Source organism: Drosophila elegans, unplaced genomic scaffold (assembly GCF_018152505.1).
Source record: "Drosophila elegans isolate 14027-0461.03 unplaced genomic scaffold, ASM1815250v1 contig_183, whole genome shotgun sequence".
Classification (NCBI taxonomy): Eukaryota; Metazoa; Arthropoda; class Insecta; order Diptera; family Drosophilidae; genus Drosophila; species Drosophila elegans.
The window spans coordinates 9,791,216-9,810,993 of record NW_024545550.1 but is presented as its reverse complement, the minus strand read 5'-3'; the positions used below and the strand labels follow the sequence as shown (position 1 = coordinate 9,810,993).

Here is a 19,778-nt window from a genome sequence, read left to right as displayed (position 1 = left end):
AACGATATTAAAGCATTTTAGCTTATTATACAATATGAAAGCTATTTGAGACCAAACATAAGATATTTTGATGTACCAACCAAAACAATAAGGATGGCATTTATTTTGTAAAATATGTTTTAAAATTTCTCAATGTTAATATAACATTATAAAACCATTAAAAACATAATGACATTAAGAAGAACTTAACTACATTATTAAGATAGCCCAAATAAAGTTGGATTAAATCGCTTAATATAAAAACTACATTGAAATGATAAAAGGCTGATTTTGAAAATATAATTTAAATATTTTCAATATAACACAGATAAATGTCCCATTTTGGCACGAAATATAACCAAACGGATGATCAATTTCGATATTATTTATCCTCGGCTTGCCAAATGCGACCTTTCTGGCTGTCAGAATGCATTTTCTCCTCGCATTACTTAAGTTGCCCCCCATTAATTTCCCATAGCAGTTTCTCTGATCTCTGCCCAAGTGCGTTTGTCTCCGCCGGCACAAGTATTTTTTGCAAATTAAAACAAAAATTGGACATAACATAAATATCGCTGGCAGAACAAAACGAAGGCAGGTGAAGCGGTGCGATTTATTTTTAACTGCCCAAATGCTCCTACATATAGGAAATTATGCAAAAGAATCGCTCGCTGCAGCCGAGTGCAATTTCGTTTTCGTTTTCATCCGCCAGAGATGCCAGCGTCTGCGCCGCTCTCTTGAGTCACTGCACTGTGAGAAAAGAATAGTTTGAATCCATTGAACGAATCTGGCAGAAAAATGTATCCTGAAGAAATTTAATTTCGTCTGCTTTTAATTGTTTTGATATTAATATTTCTTAAAATCAATTTAATAAATTTAATTTGGGGTTTAAATTTCATTGTATATTTGAAGAAAATTCTTATATGGTATATATACAAAATAGTACTTCTTTAAATTTAAATAATTGTAATAAACTTTAAATGAAATCCAATTATGAAAGAAAGTCAATTTTTTGAACAATATTACATCCAGTCTAAGGAATTTTAAACTTAAGTTTTATATTTCTGACAGTGCAATTTCGAAGAAAAGAAGTAAACCCTTAATTTTTTATATTATCAAAAATTGTTTCAAGTACTTAAGACGGTAAAAAAATCATAAAGTCTTCTTGTCAATCCGGGTATATTTCTCCCCATGTGTCTGATGTTTTGGGTGCAAAGGGGGTGGGCCCTACGTCATCAAATCAGACCCACAGCTGCGCCACAACGATGACGAAGAACCGAAGGCAACAACAAAGCAACGAAGCAGCGCCTGAGCAGAGAAGCAGCAGCAAAGCGGCAGCAAAGCAGCAGAAAAGCAAGTAAAATCCACATGCCAGCGGACTGCTGCCTCAAATGTTCATGAAACGCGGACGCGTGTGGACGTCGTTTTGCGCCAAACCGCTTCGAATCACAAGAAGTTTGTAATTCCGAATCGGTTTTTATTCGGTTTAATCGGTTGATTCGAAACGAATTCTCGGGCCGTGCATGTGTGAAAGTGAAAACGAAATGAAGAATGAAAATGAGCACGGTGCATGAGTTTCCTTGACGTTCGATTCGGAAAATCCATCCCAAGAAAACTGAAAAGAGCGTGCGAAAGCAGAAAGGCCAATATATTGTGAGTGAGAGCTGAATAACACACACGCCAAAAATATAATGTTGAAAATATCTGGCTATTTTTGGAATATATATTTGTTTTACCCACACGCTGCATTGGAAAATTTGTGCGCCAAGTGAAGCAACACACAAAAAACCTCGAGAAATGATAATGCTTAAAAAATATCTCGTATACGCTTCCATTTGACTTGCATTTCGTTTTCGAAAACAGTTTTCAAAAACAAAACAAAGCCATCGAGAAAATAAAAATTTAAAAAAAAAGAAAACGAAAACGAAAAGAAGTCCAAGGCAAAAGAACACGCTAAAGTGAAATGTTTTTAATGGACAATCAGAAATAATGAAGATCGGGTAGATATATCGCGTAGAACGAGGAACGAACGCATTAAAGATGAACGAACAATGGCGTTACTTAAACGATCTTGGAGGGACTTGATGAAGGATTGCTTTCAATCCCATAGCCAAAACTTGAGTGTATATGAGCATTTAGTACATTTCCGGAAATACACATTGCTCAACTTTGGATACACAAAAATATTCCCTTCAGATTCCGATTACTTTCCTTCAGGCTGCACAGAAAAAAAGGTTTCAAAAAATGTCAATAAATAGTTTTAAAAAACTTATAAAAATGCAGTGCTGCTTGGTGAAATTTTATTTATATTTTCAAAGTTTTTTTTTAATGTTGAAATTTTGTATATATTGAAATGCTGCTAAATAATCTACTGTCATATTAACTTTTTTCTGTGTGGCCACCGTTTTAGTCTTTTTCTGTCTGATTTCCTCCGAAACGACAACAAACACAATATGCATACATCGCCAGTGTTGTTGGGTTTTTCTGTTTTTGTGTTTCGTATTTGAATTCGAATTTGTAGTCTTGTGTCATGCGATAGGTGGTAACGTTTCGCTTCGTACGGGGTATTAAATTACAAGACACCAAAGTGCGCGCCAAGCGAACACGCTCGCTCACAGATACTCACTTATACAGCGAGGTGTATAAATATATCGCAGTCCGCCGCATGCGTATCCAATGGATGCGAATCGGCCTGCAAAGAGGGCCCCCAAAGAACTGAGAGTATTAACAAAAAAAAAATAAAGACTGTGAATCGCTGTAATTAATTGTTTTGGGGCCGAACAGCATAAGTGATTGATGTAGCCAAAGTTCATTTGTTTACAGTGGCAAGATCAATGACTCGGCGCCCTAAAAATACATCCCCTCAAACCTAAACTACCCAAAAAAAAAGAATCTGCTGGCTCCGCTCTGACCCCTGACCTCTCTTGTGTTCCAGTTTCAACCAAAAGCACACAATCTAACCCGCTAAAATGTCCGCCAAGACGTCGCCATCGTCCACTTCCCGAGATGGCAACGTGGGATCCTCAAGTTCGATTCCCGTGCAGATCAAAAAAGAACTGCCCAGCGATGAGATAAAGGTGAGTCTATTCTTGTGAATGCACACTTTGAGATACTTTCTTGCCTGACAATTAATTACCCCTGTCTGCAAATTATTTCACCGAGTATTCAATAACAAGGATGCCGACAATGTATGGAAGGCAAAGTCTACGTTGGGTTTATAAATAAAAAAAGATTTTCGCTCTCTTGGCAAAACATTCTACTTGTATCGCTGTGAATTGCATATAAGCTCAAATATTATTATTTGTTTTTGTGTTTAGATGGGGAAAGGTGAATAACACCCACTCGCCATTTGCACATTCATATTTTACGTTGGAATAGCTTCGAAGTGGATCCAATATCCAGTGGGAGTAAACCTACTCATTTTTTAAAAATTGATAATAATTAAATTTGTCGGGTCCCTTTTTAATTTTTGTTGATCTTGGATATTTGTTTTGATCTAAAACTGCTAAAGACTGGTCCTTGGGGTGGATAAATTGTAAATATTAAATAAATTATAAAGAAATCAAATTGTAGAAATTATAAATAAAACTAAATATGAAATGAAAACAAAGTTTTATCATGAAGTAAAGAAAGTGAATTTTTGGATTAAGAAAAAGGGATAACATTTCTTATTACAAAGTATTTAATAAAACCAAAATTCGAGGGACCAAATATGTATCCACTCTTTCGTCAGCCAACCGTTTAACAAAACTATTATTTCAAATTTTGAAATATTATTTCATTTCTGGCAATTTTGAAGCAACCAAATAGCTTTGCAGCAGATCCCATATCCCAATTATTTCATCCTTAAAGGTCGTGATTATTGCGTTACCAGGTTTCCTGGTTTAACGAGCCCTGAAAGATTTGAACTGCATGTTGCAAATAATTAGACTCCGTTTAAAAGCAACCGAGTATTTCCAACTAAGCACTGAAATCCAAGAATCGGACTCGAAATGCCTGGGCCAGGGAACCGAAAAGCGTTTCGGCTTTCAGTTTGCTCTTGTGGGGGTATTTGGAAATGTTTATGCAATAGCAATACATACACCCGCGCAGAATAGAAGTGCTGCATAAAATTCCATGCAACTTTGTTTCAGAACGGGTCCGGAATTTGTAAGAGGAGTTGCCTCTGCCGGTGGTTGCAGCTGAGGAGATTCCGATTGCGATTGCGATTATGCTATTACGCTCTAACGCGATTACGGGACGTAAGTCGAGCGGGAGTTGGCGGTAATTTTATATTGATAAATTTTTATAATCATTTTAACGAGTGAGCGGGTCCGATTCCGTCCTCCCTCTCTCAGCCACCCCCCTATTTGCTTTATCCGCCAAATGAGCAAAATTAATTTAATGCCACAGACTGGGACGGAGAGTCCCAGAGCAACATTTTTGCAGCACGTGTAATCCGATCGGCGAATTGAAATTATACCCCTTGACTTGCAGTTGGGCGCAATGATACTTATTGTCGGCCATCGGGCATAAGGAGGGGAAATAAATATACAAAATAAAAACAAAAACAAAAACAAAGCAGCAGCAGCAAAACCAAAATTATTATAATGAATGAGCTGGTCGGGGGCTTGGGAACTGAGTATTCGCTGGAGACTGAGCTTGTCGACTGGTTTTCTAGGTAAACGTGGGATTTATACGGATATCTGTATAGTTATTTATGTCTGTCATGGGAAATTTGTAATCGAATGGCGAATGTAAATATTGAGTTGGTCCCTCACACAGTAATATATTTGTAATTGCTTACTTTAAAGATGTTTGCATTAAGTAATTTATTAATTTAAAAAAAAAATAAACTTAAAGCGACCCAATCTTTATTAAAAGGAAACATTACCAAATATTATGGTTTTAATCTACTTTAAACTGGTAATACTCTTAGCAATTTTGAAAAACTTTTTAAATTTAGAAGATTGTGGTTTTATCTTTGTGTAATTAATTTATTAAATGTGATTTTCTTTCACAATATTTAATTTCTTATGCGTATCTATTTTTTTGCCTTGTGTTTTGCCTGAAATTTCCTTTCCTTCAGGCTCTCAATTGTCGCCCAACCTCCTTTGTGTATGCAACACTTTGCTGTCTTAAAATATCAATTAAAAATATTGTAATTCATACCTTGATTTTTCGCTTACCTCACCCAGTTTCGGTTTCGTTTTCAGTATTTTAGCCTCTCCTGCGGCTCCCCTGGCCATAATTACAAGCTGCATTTGCTGCAAAGACAGCAAGCAGGACAAATTTTTATATTTAATGGCCCGAAGGCACACCAAAAAGCACACAGCGTAATTAAACAACAACAACAAGTCGTGGTGAGGGGTAGGGAATAAGGTATAAGGTATAAAGAGGTACAAGGGGAGGGAATTCGAACGCGCTCCATGGGTGCAATTTGATAGGACTTGGGTAAGGCGATATCCTTCAAGGTTTCCGCTGTGCGACCGATGTCAAGCCGAAGCTGAGGCTGGGCCATATATATCCACAAGGAAGGATGTCTCCGAGGCATACACTAGGCATTATCCTGGGAAGTGGGTAGAGTGAAGAAGTGCGGTAGGTGGCCCATCCATAACCGAAATCAATAACTCTTTGTGGGCGGATAGTAAGGAAAATATGGTAAACAAAGTATTGTGTTGGTGGCTGCTTAACATATATTGAATATAATAATTATTTTGGGGGAAAACAATAACACTTAATTTATTTATATACCATCAATACTAGTCCAACTTGTCGATTGATTTATAAAGAACTGAGTGCTTCCGATTATGGCATTATGATTATTATTAATTAAGAACGTTAAAAAATGCATCGTAATCAATAAATAGTAAGAAAATATATTGTTTCTGAAATTAAATTATCTATGTTTTTGTTATATTGCTGTTCATTAAAGAAAACTAAAAATACATATACTTAATACTGATAATATAATATTAAAAATAACATTTCAAAAAGCGATACTTATGATTGTTAAGAAAAATACATATTTTATATATATATTCTTTAGATGTGTTAATATAAAAAGCAAGTATTTTCACTTAAAGATACAATTTAATCCAATTCAAATAGAAATGGAAATATTATTGAAAAATTAAATTCAAATTTTTCAAAATTAAATTCAAATGCACATGCTGTCAAGTTTGTTGCACATCTTGGAATCCAGCAGCCACTGATGTAGTCACATAATATTCATTGCCTAAACAGCGCCCCCGAGTTAAGTGATGGCAGACTCCAAACGGAGAATTCTATGCACATAACCCAGGGTTCCGGGCAGTGGGGATATGGGATTGGGTTACACTCGCACAACCTGGACTACATACACATACAGTATACAGATCGGGGAGACTGCGAGGGGCCAGATGACGATGACACAATGACAGCGTTAGCCTGCCAGGCAGCCACTCAGGAATACCAAATACAGAGCAGGGGAGAGAGGGGAGTGGCGAATAGAGGGGGCTTGGTGGCAACTGGGCTCAAATGTCGCCGCAGCAGCAGAACTTTAATAACAGCGCCGCAGATTGGGTTACAAACAAAATAGAATATGATAAATTCTACACAAAACACCAGGAACCAGAGCTCAAAGGTGGGACAGAGGGGAGGCATGGGTAGTGCACAGGTAATGTGAGGCACCTGCCAACATGCAACACTCACCCAATCACCCACTCACCCCCCGCTCCGGTCCGCTTCCCCAAACAGCAGCTCAAATTAAAATAGCGTTAAATTAATTCGAGCCACTGCTGATGGCCCAGCATTACGAAAGCGAACCCGAGTGGCCAGGAGGCAATGTGGATGACTGGATGGTTGAGTGGGTGGCTGGGTGGATGGGTGGCTCGGTGGATGGGTGGCTGGGTGGATGGCAGGATGGGTGGGTGGCTTAATGCCCCTTGACTCGAAATGCAGCAGGTGAAAGGATCGATGCTCACACGGACGGATATCCAGTTTCCTAATTTCCACGGGAATTTAATAAATCTGTTTAAATGGTTTATAAAGTCAGTTGAAGGAACATTGGGTATTATTTCCAGTCTCCGGGGAAAATAAATGAAAACATTTATTGATACTTCAAAATATAGCTTAAATTCTAAAAACAGATCTTGCAAAAAAAAAACTAATTTAAAGACATTCAGAAAAATATGTTCCTATTATTGTTAAATTCTGTAAAATAATTCAGTTTTGAATTCTGAATTTTTAAGGAACAATAAATGGCTTACAACAAGTTAAATTTTGCATAAAAAAAATATTTCAATTCTTATAATAATTCTTATAAAAAATGTAGATGTTTTTTTCGGGAGAACAGAAATTGTATAAAATATTTGTAAGACTAAGAACATTACTTGAACCAGTAACAAAATAATCTATCCGACCTACCGCTCATTATATTGATAGTGACTGTGAAAGGTAACCCTTAGTTTTTCCCACCCACTCACCCCTCTTGAGTGTTTCGAGTTCATATGCATCTCTGTCTGAGCCGTGAGCCACCCATATCTGGTGTACATTAAAATGAAATAGAATACATAACGTAGTCGAGGGGCGACTGAAAATTCGCCGAGCAAAAGCAACAAACGGCAAAGGCCAAGTATGTCATGTAAGAATTCAAAAGAAGGACGCGCGTCATTCAATCCTGAGCTATCGATATTCGATTACAGCAAACTAAAAACCGACTGACTTTGTGCTCGACTCGCAAAAGCACCCATACGTACATACCCATATGTACTATACGTACGTCTGTCTGAGAAAACTAGCGTAATTCTAGAATTTGTTGCCATTGGGTGTTGTTTCCACAACCCAACCATATGACCATATACCATATATATGAGCGTACTTTTTCGGGGTGGTGTTCGGGGGGCCTGGGATTGGGTTCGGTCCGGACACCAGCTCTGCTGCAGCTCGGTTTTAGTTCGCCTTAGTCTCAGTTCAGTTTACTGGGTTCAGGGTGAGTTATTATAAGCGTATTGGGTTGCCGGTCCCGCTCCTCCATCCCCTAGTACCCCCCAGTACCCCCCATCACCCCCCAGTACCGCCCGTTCGCGCCTCGGTGTCTCATTGCCGTTGTCGTGTACTTTACATTATTCTATTGGGTTTCCTCGCCGGTAACCCAAGACGTGTATTAATGCGAGCCACTCGCATAACAGGCGGCTCCACTGCAGCGGGATAAGCTCCCTTGGATTTCTTCGGATGGGTTCGGAAGTAGGTCAGGAAAACGAAGTCAATTCGGTCGATAGTTTGGGAATACTTTTGAACAGTTACCTGTAATTTGTACTGAATCTTACCTTACAACTTTGATAACAAAATTCTTACACTAGATCATTTAATTATCTTTTCATTTTAAAACTATTTTTAGCAGACGAAATTTAGGTTTGTAATCTTATAACTATCCCAAGGTTCTAGTTTTAAAACTTGTTGTTCCTTTTTATTTTTATAAAGATAAACTATTTTAACAATAAGAATCAGATCTTTAAATAAATTATTTTCAGAGGTGGCCAAGCACTATCATTAATTATGAAATCAAAGAAATATTCAGTCTTCCATAAAAATATAAATCTGTTTAGATTTTATATTTTTTTTAGAAAACCACTATTATTTTTCGCAGTGCAACCAATGCCAGACAAAGAACGAACTTGGCTGTCGACTTGGAGTTCCCAGATCCCGCTTCTCAGCCGTCAAGTCGGTTCATTACGATTCATAATAAAAACGAAAATATGATATGTTTTTGTAAGTTGAGATTTTGCAAAACGAAAAGAAAACACAACACAACAAACTTGAGCAGTCAGAAACAGAACGAGTATTGCAAATGTATCCACCGGATTCTTGGGCAATAATTACGAAAAACATCGAAATGGAAAGCCAGCCAAGAATCCAAAGAGATCTGATTGCTTGGCGGTATGGAGAAAAAAGGAAATTCGAATTGGAAATGTAAAGGTAGACGTGTGTGCTTGTATATTTCTTAATACACACACACACTTTAATACATACCACTGTGCGGGCAGGGCGAATCAGATCCCAACTCCATCAGCAACAACAGACGGCATACAATTTCAGTTTTTAATTAATTGATTTTTATTCGCATTTCGGTGTAGAGTTTCAGGCATGGGCGCGAGTTTGAGTGTCGCTGGCGGAGATGGCACTGGAAAAAAAAACAGTGTCACAAAAGAAGTTTTTTCAAAATGTCTCCCAACATCTTTTATTTAAGTGAAAAATACGTTTTAAAAGAGTTTTTGACCCTGAAACCGATTATAAGATTAAATTATGTTTAAAACTTACGTTTTATAAAAATATTTGTATACAATTATGTTGACTTAAAGTTACGTCTGAAATTAGTTTTCAAAAACTAAGCTAAGCTGTTTTTGCAACCGGAAAATTTATAAAATCACTTCTTGTAAAAACTAGACAATTTAAACTTTTTTAAATAACAAGTTTGATACTATATTCTATTTAACACTAAAAAAAGTTGCAAGGTTTTTAGATTTTACTATGAGTATTTTTATTTGAGTATTATGACTAAGCGTGATGGTCGGTTTTGATGGGAATAGTGGCTATATGAAACTAGTAGCTTTGACTTATTTTTTCCTGTGCACTGCCCCCCTTTGGCATCCCTCTTGAACCCGTTGAGCCACTGTCAGGCAGCAGAAAGCTGAAAAACTGAACGAACGCACAAATCAGAAATTAAAAACCGAACATAAATTAACAGACAAATGATACTAAAAACCGAGCTGCCGAAAGAGACGGCGCATGGGATAATGAGAGAGACGGAGGGAGTTGTATCTGTATCTGCGTTCCTCCGGTTACTGCAAGATGCTGAACTTGAGCCAAGCGTGCGCCGCCATAACCCCCCTTCGCAACCACCCTTCCCCTTACCATATAGCCTTCATCTCCGTAATACCCATTTTTACCCCACCTGGACGAGGTCGCACCTGAGGCGTGTAATTGATACCGTACCCAAGCAGCCGGCCCCAGAGATTTTATCGTGCGAATTGTTAATACTCTTTTCGCTTTTCGCTCACTCGCAGCGAGAAAGACAGTGAAAACCTGAATGCGATTGTCACCGATATCCGACTGCAGAAAAATAACCAAGCGAGCGTGTGAGCGCTACTTACAGAGTGCGAAAGAGAAAGGTGTCTCCAGTGCGAAAGAGAGAACTAATGCGGTGCGAAAGAGAGGGGAAGAGGGGGGGTCTGAAAGAGACGGAGACTTATTAGACGACTTGCATTTGTCAGCAAGTTGGCAGCAACGCTTAATTTGAAGAGTATCGGATAACGCCGGGGATATCCAGTTTGTCTGGAGCTGGAGCTTGTGATAGATGCAATGGAGGCGATGATTCATCTGGCCAGCATTGGCCAATTGTGGCTTTGGCTTTGGCTTTGGCTCTGGCTTTGGCTCTGGCGCGCGGACCAATTTCCCCTGAATCTCGGCATTGGACACCGATTGTGGCCACATGGCGTATGAGCAATTTGGCATTCCGCTGAAGCAGCTACTTGACAAAATTTAAAACCAAAAAGGGCTGCACAGAAAAAAATATGTGCACTGAAGTATTTACATATTTCAGATATTAAATTCAGATGCCCTTTTTTACCCTTTTTTCATACCGTTTTCATTAGTTTCAAATTAATTTTTTACTTTTTTGTGCATATTACTTGAGATCAGGTAAAATCAGAAAGTTAATTTTTTTATTTTTAAAAAAGAGCAAAAAAGTGCTTTCCTTTGCAATTAAAACTTTTTCCTACATAGCTTCAAACGTAAAAGTTACGCTTAAAAAAATCAAGGTCATGGTTTATAGTATTCAAAAAGGTTTACATTTTTCTTAAAGATTTTTATATACTTATGTATCACTTTATAGCAGACATTTTGTTGCCCCTTCAATCCCCGCCTCTGGCTGAAGACTTTGAGCAGCAAAAACCACGTTGAATTTGAGAATTTCCATGTAACCCGATCCCCTAGTTTGAGCAGCTCTCACAGCCTTGTGTGAAATTTTTGTGTGCAGATACACATATGTACATATATCTCCCTTGTGATTGGAATGAAACTGGAATTGGGAATGGGAATGCAAGAGCCAGAAATAAGCAACTTTTAAAGCCGCAAATGCTTTTTGCATCTTGGACTTCAGCCTGAGGCTGAATTTTCGGCTTAAATTTAAGGCAAAAAGGCAGGAGAAACACGCAAAGCGAAAGAGTTTGGTCGAAGGTATGGGGTATCAATGTCGATGCAGGAAGAATCAAAACAAAGGGCGGGAGTGTCGTGTCCGGCCAAGGCAAAAATGCAAATGCCACCCACTTTGGCCACCAGAAAAAGCCAACTAGTCCGGCCCTCTTGCCGTAATGAAGTTCTCCGTTACCTGTTTGTATGCAGTGATAGTGATATCTCTGTGGAAACTCGGGTGTGTGTGAGGTGTTCGATGCGTGGGCTTTTCCTCCAGAGTTATCGATTTCACTGCAACATTGCTTTGATATGGTTAGATTAAGGACTCGCATAATTGGACATTGTGCTCAGAGGTCAACGTTCAAAGGTAAACAATAATGAGTGAAAGCCACGTTCAGTTGAGGTACAATGTTTTCGGACGCCCTGCCCTTTAAGTATTTCTTTCCTTTGTTTTAAAACCAGTAGTTGGCCACAACTTTACACCTGTCTGCATTAAGCCAAGTTTCAGCTGCCCGTTGAGTGCAATATACTTAAAGAAATGTTTGGAAATTAAAACTTAATTAATGAAATACCAAAAAAAAGAGAAAAGATATACCTAAAAAAATTTGTATTTTATATTTCAAAAAGACAACTTTGCAAGATTAACTTAAAACAATTAAGCACAACTTAGAATTTGTTTCAATACCCTTTACTCAAGAACATGCAACACATTAGTTTAAAAACTAAATCTAAAATGCCAGAAAAATTAAAAGGGAAAGGATCACGTCCTTAAGAATTTTTTAAGCACCGCATTTTAACAGTTTACTTTTGCAAAGATGTGTTTTCTTAATTTTTATTTTATGAATATCTTTTTTATTTTTATTTTATCAAATTTTAAAGTTTTAAGGTTTAAGATTATCCAATAAAACAAAATATATTTCATGAAAGGCATTTAAATATAATAAAAAATGCAGTTTTTGGAGTGTATACCTACCGATTCGATCTTTGTATAATATCGGGGGGAAACTAGGGGAACTGTGACAGCGATTCCATGTTTGCAACCACTCATCTATGGGTTTTTTTTTCTTTTTTACCCTTCCAGGAATTCGCACACAACACCATGAACGAGCTGCTCGGATGGTACGGATTCGAGGGTGTGGACGTGGATCGTCTGGATCTAACCGCCAAGACATCGCGCCTGCTGCAAAGTGCCGCTGCTGCCGCAGTGGCCAATCAACAGCAGCACCACCAGAGCCACCCACTGCATCAGTTGGACCAGCATCCGATTCTGGAGAGGAAGCGGGGCAGTCTGTTGCGCAGCAGTCGCAGTTCCTTGGCAGCAGCCTACCACAACAATAATAACAATGGCAGCAGCAACAAGAATAATGGATCAGGTGGAGGGGGAGGCGGTACTGGAGGTGGGAGTGGACGCAAGGGCGGTCTGATGAACTGCAGCAGCACCACCACCACGCCCTCGGACCACGACACTCGGAGCTCACGGGAGGAGGACTCCAAGAGTCCGCACTCCATCGGAAAACCAGCGGGAGTACCGCACACGGAGGAGAAAATAGGTGGGTATATTACAGAGGGCTCAGAACTACGATTTACAGGCCAGGTTTTATTTAGAAGTGCACTGCGATGAAAACATATAGACTTCCACCTAAAAGACTATAGAAAGTCAAAAAAAATTAAAAACAGCCAAAGTTATATTTATCAGTAACAAACATTTATTTGAGGATATACGGGTACTACAAAAATTAATAAGTAAATAATATTATTTCAAAAAGAAAATAATTTTAAGGCTCAAATGTTAAGTAATTTCTTTTGATTTCTTTTCATTGCTTATATTTTTTAAAATCCCAAAATGTTTTGAACACTTCCTACATTATTAAAACAAATTTGATTTATTGTATAACCTATCTAAAGCTAAATTAGATAATATTATTAGCTAAAAAAAACATATATATATTAAATATACAGCAACCAAGGATTTCCAGTTGACTATGAAAGTTGCAGTGCACAGTTTGCAGGTTACCAATGGGTAATTCGAGCTGATTGCAACCGAAAATGGACAGCAAAAGTCAAAATCGAAAATCAAAAATCTGTAACCGACTCAAAACACCAAAACAAGGGCGTAGGCAGGAATACACAGGTGGTGGCATTCAAAATTGAGTTTGAAACAATGTAAAAACTGCTATCGAAAGACTTGCTTTTGCTCCTTAACTAAACAAGATTGCAGCTTTCTGTCCAAAGTAGTATAGGAAATGTGACTTGAACCCCCAGATAAAATCTCTGACTACTTCCTTGCCTCGAAACAATCATCTACTTGTTTCTAGTGCTTTTTGTTTTTTGAAGCAAACTCGATAAGTTCAACTTTTCTGCTTTACCGCACCGCTGCAATTCCCTTCGATTGCAATCCGTCCGTGGATTCGGGTCTAACTTTTCAGCAACTCCGGCCGGAGTTTGTCGATGCCTGCTGCCTGCATTATCGAATAACAGATTCATTAAGATCCAAATATGGTTTACACAATTTTGGCCAGCAAAGTGGGGCAGAAGGCAGCTGGAGTCGGGCCATGTTAGGAATAGGATATCCAGTGCTCAGTTTGTACGGCAGCCTGTGGAAATCAATGTTGAAGTTCGCTAGGAATCAATTTCCATTTGATGGTGCTTTTATGGTTTTTAAATCATTACTTTTATTTTTAGATAAATTAATATTTGCCATGTTTTGCTTACACTTTTAAATGTTACAATGTTTTTGGGCTATTCTTTACCATTTAAAGCAATAAAGGGTGTATAAATTCAGGACTTCCTTTAAAAAAATAAAACAATAAAGGGTCTGAAAATGATATGATATTACTGTTATAAGTATAATTTTATATATACTATAGTTTTATACAGTGTGGGACAAGCTTGAAATTCAATAAGCAAATATTTAATATTTAAAAAGGATTTTTGAAATAGTAAGGATATTCTAAAGATGTACATTTTATATATGATTTATCTTTTATTTATAATTTATATAAAAGTATAATTTTATATTTACTTGAAATTCAATAAGCAAATAAAAAAAAACATCCTTGTTATTAAAGTAATTTAAAGAATTTTTGTAAATGGTTAGGATTTTCTAAAGATTTATATTTTATATACATGTATTTTTTAATTTTTATATTTGTATACATTTTATTTTTGTTACTTATCATAATCATATCATTATCATGTCCTCCACAGACTTCAGCAACTGCTGCTGGTGCCATCGACCGATCGCGGAGAATGCGCCGGACTACCTGACCAGCTGCGACGGACCGCGCTACTGCTCCGAGTCCTGCTTCGCCCAGAGCAGGAGGGCCTCCTTCAAGAAGGCCAAGACCTGCGACTGGTGCAAGCACGTCCGCCATGCGGTGAGCTACGTGGACTTCCAGGACGGCGCCTCCCAGCTGCAGTTCTGCTCGGAGAAGTGCCTCAACCAGTACAAGATGCAGATCTTCTGCCACGAAACGCAGGCCCACCTGGACATGCATCCGCACCTGCGGGATCAGGCCTTGGACGCGGGCAGCGAGGCGGGACTGATTACGCCGGATCTGTGGCTGCGCAACTGCCGCAGTCGCTCCGCTTCGCCCGCCTCCACGCTTTCGGTGTCGCCGGGTCCGGGTCCTGGTCCTGGACCTGGTCCTATCCCATCTGCCCCCCAGTCGCCGCCGCCTAGTCATCAGCATCCCAGCAAACCCCTGATCTCAGTGGCCCCCGTCTCGAAGTTGCTGGCCCAGAAGAGTCCAAGTGCGGCAGGAGCTCCGCCTCCTCCGCCGCCGCCTGTCCAGCGGCATTTGGGTTCGAAGTTGGGACGCCGAAAGCGGCGAGGTCTCTCCACCTCCTCGGGCTCGGAAACAGTGGCCAGTTTGCTGCAGAAACAGCAGCAGCAGCAGCAGCAGCAGCAGCAGCAACATCAGCCAGGTCCAACTCTAACGGCTGACTTTGCCGGATCCAGTGTGCCATTGCCTCCTCTCTCGCCCATGCCAAATATGCAGGAGTCTCCACAGCAGCAGCAGCAGCAGCCGCAGCAGCAGCAGCAGCAGGGTCCTGCTCCTCAAGGACCAACCCAAGGATTGCCAAGGGGGAGCCACGGCCATTCCGGCCAGCTACTTTGCCACGCCCTCGAACGGCGTGCCCATGGGCCATCCCTTTGTGGGCCGCCCACCACCGCCACCGCATCACCACTTTATGCATCCGCCGCCGCCGCATGGCATGATGCCCCGGGGATTTGGTCCTCCCTTCGGGCCACCACTTCCGCCGCAAATGCCCGAGCTGGGCGCCCTGCTCGGTGCCGTTCCGCCGGTGACCGTGATGGTGCCCTACCCGATCATCATACCCCTGCCCATACCCATACCCGTTCCGCTGCCGGTGATGGATTTCTACAAGGCACATCTGACGCCCGAGCAGCGCAAGCGTTTCGACGAGGAGCGCGCTGCCCCAAACAGGGGTGCAAATCCAGGAGAGCAGCAGGAGCAGCCACAGCCGCTGGACTGCAGCAAGGCCAGAAGTGAGCCGGAGGAGGAGAAGCCCGAAGTGGAGCCAGCCCAGCCCAAGGAGCTAGACAATGAGCAGGAGCAGGAGCAGGAGCAGGAGGAGGAGGTGAAGGAATCCATACCAAAGACACAACCAGAAAGGGACACCACCACCCCGGCTTCGCCGTCCAATTCACAGGAGTCCGCTTCGTCGTCCTCGCCGCAGGAGACGCACTGCATTGTGCGGGATGCGACGCAGTCCGAACCGGAGGCGGACAGCCAGAAGCTGCCCAAGCTGAAGATCACGCGGCTGCAGACCAAGCGGACGCTCATCCAAACCAAAGAGGCGGCGGCCGAGTGCAGTCGACCGCTGCGCAAGCGCAAGAGGATCATCGACTGCGATTTCCAGAAGATGGCCGTCAAGGAGCGTGAGGAAGTGACCACCGATGGCCACCAGAGCAATGGAAGCAATGGGAGCCACTCCAAGGAGGCGGATGCCGATGCAGAGTGCAATATGAGCAGCAGCAACCACAGCCACAGTAGCAACAGTAGTGGCCATGCTAAAGCTAAAAAGTAGACTTAGACCTTAGGATTTACCCTTAAAAAGTAGTAGAATGTATTTATCTATGTATGTGTGAGTGTGTCAGTGTGTATGTGTAAGCGGAAACGGAAATGGAGGCCACAGAAACTGAGAGAGAGAGAACGCGAGAGAGAGAAAGGCACAAAGTGCATGCGGTAAACAGAATTGAATCTTAATAAACTAAAATATAACTTATTAGACGCCATACCTTTCTTCTGGTTGGCAATAATCATAAACTTTAATAAGATACATTTCATTAAAAAAATACCATTTTCTTTAAAGAGTGCCAAAAGTAAACAAATTGTACTTAATATTACCAGAAACTAGCTGCAGGCACCTACGATATGTGGCCATAACCTTCAATTGGCTCCAAAACTAACCAAATTCAGTAACAATTTCCGAACCAATACAATTATCCAAAGGTTCTTACAAAAAATACTTCTAAAAGTAAAGCTATTTCAAGAGGATTTCTGAACCGTTGCAGTCAGGGAAATCTGGAACAGACGCTGTAACACTTAAGCTCAATTGTAGAGGTCCCATAGCGATATCTGGCCGTCCATGCCCGCCGCAGCCATAATGGGTGCCCGCCACATGGAAACCGGCTGGCTGGAGTAGGCCAGGTCCATTACGCCACCCTGCTTGTGCTGCGTGAGCACGGCCAGCGGTCGGAGGCTCTTCCACGAGAAGATCCGGATGCGTCCATCCCAGCCAGCGCTGGCGAACACCTTCTGATCGGAGCGAATGCGTACGCAGTTTACACCTGGGTTTTTGATGCTCAGCTCCGAGCCGCGCTGCAATTGCATCGATGGTCGCTGGTAGCTAAAACTAATCAGTTTTTCAGCTGTAGAAAAGGTAAGGAATTTAGCTAACAGGGAAAACCTCTTATTTAGCAACGCAGACTTACAGGGACTACCAATAATGCCGCGATTTGTGACTGGATCATAGTCCACTGTCGTGGCATCCGGGGCAACCTCCACCACATCCACAATCACGCCCGAACTGATGTCCCAGGTGAGAAAGTGGCCCGACTCGTAGCCAGCGAGCAGAAACAGCTGCGAAGCACTTTCGAAGGGCTTGAAGCAGGTGACACTGCCCAGTTTGGGCAACTGCGGATCGTCGGGCACCAGCATTTGGGTGGGCGCAGCCGCATCCGTCACGTGCAGCACCCCGATGGAGGACTCATCGCAGGGATAGAAGAGCAGCTGCTCGTTGGTGTTGCTGGTGCCCGTGTGCAGGGCCGATCGGCAGTAGCCCAGATGGTTGCCCGGAATGCTGCGCTCCTTCACGTAGCTGCTGCCTCCGATGGAGAACATGGTGATGGTGCCGCCCTTCTCCTGCGTCACCAGGCGGTCGGGGGTATGATGCAGGCTGCTGATGGGCTCGGATCCCACCTCAAAGTGCAGGGCGGAACGATTGGTCTGCAGCGGGATAAAGAACGAGCGGTTATTTCGTTAATCAAACAAATGGTGAACATACCAGACCTACAATCTTTGAATATGTTCTATAGTTCTATAGTTTTTCTTTAAAATTTAAAAAGCAACAAAAGTATAAGAATTAGAAGATAATCTTATCTTAGTTTGGTTTATTGTGGTTTTTGTTTATGGATTAATATTTTTAAAATCATGCCACATATTTTGTAGAAACTTTTTAGCTACATATCTGCCAAGTTTGCTAAGATCGAAAGTCTAACTATCTCTACAATGAATGTAGAATGGACTCATTGCTTCTAAATATAATTACCTTAAACTTGGCAGCTGGCACTGTGATAGGACTATAAATATTACAAGAAAGTTGGATCAAGATTGTACTCTACAGTTATACTATATGTACTTACAAACGATGGGGACAATCAACAGGTGAACAACAAAAACTTGTACCCTTTTATTTAAAACTATTTCAGGGAATATTTATTTAATTATTGATGCCAATTATGTTGTGCCTTAAAAACCGCAAATATATTCGGTAAATTTGAGGTTCTCACCTGCAAGTCCCAAAGGAAAACACTGCCTTTGAGGGTTCCCGCCAACAAACGATCGTTCTCCTGAAAGCAAAGTGAATGTACGGCGCCCATGTCGGGGGATCGGAGACTGAATACAGGATCTGGTGGTAGCACAGCCATATTTAAATTATTTAATTAAATTAACTAAATGTTGGTTTGTTTTTGTTTGTCTCGTGGTAGTGTGACCGCGGCAGGAATGTCTGAAATAACCAATCGAAGACGTTGCCAGACCGCGAAGTGATTATTGTAGTTGTGGAGAAAATTCGCCAGAGGGCGCTGCAATTGGCGCGCAGCACACGCAATTCAAACCATCAGCAGTGAAGCGAATATTTCTATTTTACCAATTAGCAAGATAGTCATTTTGCTGAGAAAACGAGCTTAAAATTTTACAGCGAAAAATCATTAAGTCGCTAAATGCGCGGACTATTAAAAAACATAACGTGCACCGAAGGCTTACGCGGCTTTAATGGACTTTGTCAGCGGTCTCTCGTCTCTCATGTGGCCTAGACGCTAAGGCCCGAATCGTAAAAGACTTGTCAGCCGCGCGCACTTGGCCAGATTGCGGGCGAACACGAAGAAAACGAAGAAAACGGCCAGCCCCAAAAATATACATATGTATATATCTACAGTCCATTCTGCCGGCCGTCCGCAACAAAGATCGCAAAATAAACATGCCATAAGCTCGTTAATCAATGCTAAGTTGACAGTTTTAAGTGGTTTTAGCGAGCCAACACCAGTGCAAACGGCAAATAAGTTCGAGACTCCTGTTGTGCCGCAGGCTCAGCATGATTTACGGTCCCAAAAAAATGCGCTATATTTTAATTGAGTGCAAGAATTTATTTGAAATTTTTCGGTTTTCGGTTTTCTTTTCTGCCAGAACAGGATCAATTTTTTTGTCCGTATGGAAATGGCGGGAAAATTGTGACTTCGCCAACGAGCTCAAAAATTTTGAACAGGTTGTTAAAAAATAATTGTTCTACATTGCAGCTAGTATTTGAAGTGCTGTTTTTCATTGCAACCAAAGACTGATATTTTAGTTTGACTATAACAATTAAATTTTGAAAAAACTTAAAAAATAATAAAGTTTTCTACGACTGTATGACGTTGGATTTCAATTTAATGCAATGTTCTTTACTCGAAAAAAAATATAATTTTAAACTTTGAATTTATAATATGGCATTACAAATCTAAGCTATGAAACCAAATGTTTGTATTTAAATAAATTAATATCTTTGGCATGGTGTTTGCATTACTTTCCCTTAAAGTTTTCCATTTCACGGGAGCTTACCCACTGCAGTCAAATTGCACTTTTTCACAATTGACTAGACAACTTGTAATTCGATTTGGAAGCAACAAGTTAACATGTTTCCCCCTTGTCCCCTCAGCCGTCTGGTAAACAGTTCAAAATGCGGCTATAAGTTCATTTAACGGCAGAGCCAATCATAAAAAAGGGTTCAAGCCCGTATGACCATTCCAGCTCATTTGCTTTCGACTCGGTTAATACTTTTTTGTCTCCCACAGGATAAAGGAGGTGAAGTCGGGCAGGGGGGGAGGAAAGGGAGGGCAGGGGCATAGGCAGAGGTAGCTGAACGAC

General features: G+C 40.8%; 2 protein-coding genes across 2 annotated transcripts; one reads left to right on the top strand and one right to left on the bottom strand.

Annotated features, from left to right (window-relative positions):
* Window positions 1-1,381: 1,381 nt before the first annotated feature.
* LOC108144749 (sine oculis-binding protein homolog) lies at window positions 1,382-16,421 on the top strand. Its single transcript, XM_017269853.2, is given in 5 exon segments — window positions 1,382-1,629; window positions 2,912-3,053; window positions 12,209-12,677; window positions 14,335-15,215; window positions 15,217-16,421. Coding segments are annotated over 5 exon segments (2,541 nt in total). The 5' UTR covers window positions 1,382-1,546; the 3' UTR covers window positions 16,183-16,421.
* On the bottom strand, window positions 16,378-18,369 carry LOC108144750 (guanine nucleotide-binding protein subunit beta-like protein 1). The gene is made up of 3 exons (XM_017269854.1): window positions 18,167-18,369; window positions 17,090-17,603; window positions 16,378-17,026 (listed from the first exon to the last, which is right to left on the bottom strand). Exons 1-3 carry the CDS (start codon window positions 18,302-18,304, stop codon window positions 16,707-16,709), a joined length of 972 nt encoding a protein of 323 aa, XP_017125343.1. The 5' UTR covers window positions 18,305-18,369; the 3' UTR covers window positions 16,378-16,706.
* Between the last annotated feature and the right edge of the window lie 1,409 nt (window positions 18,370-19,778).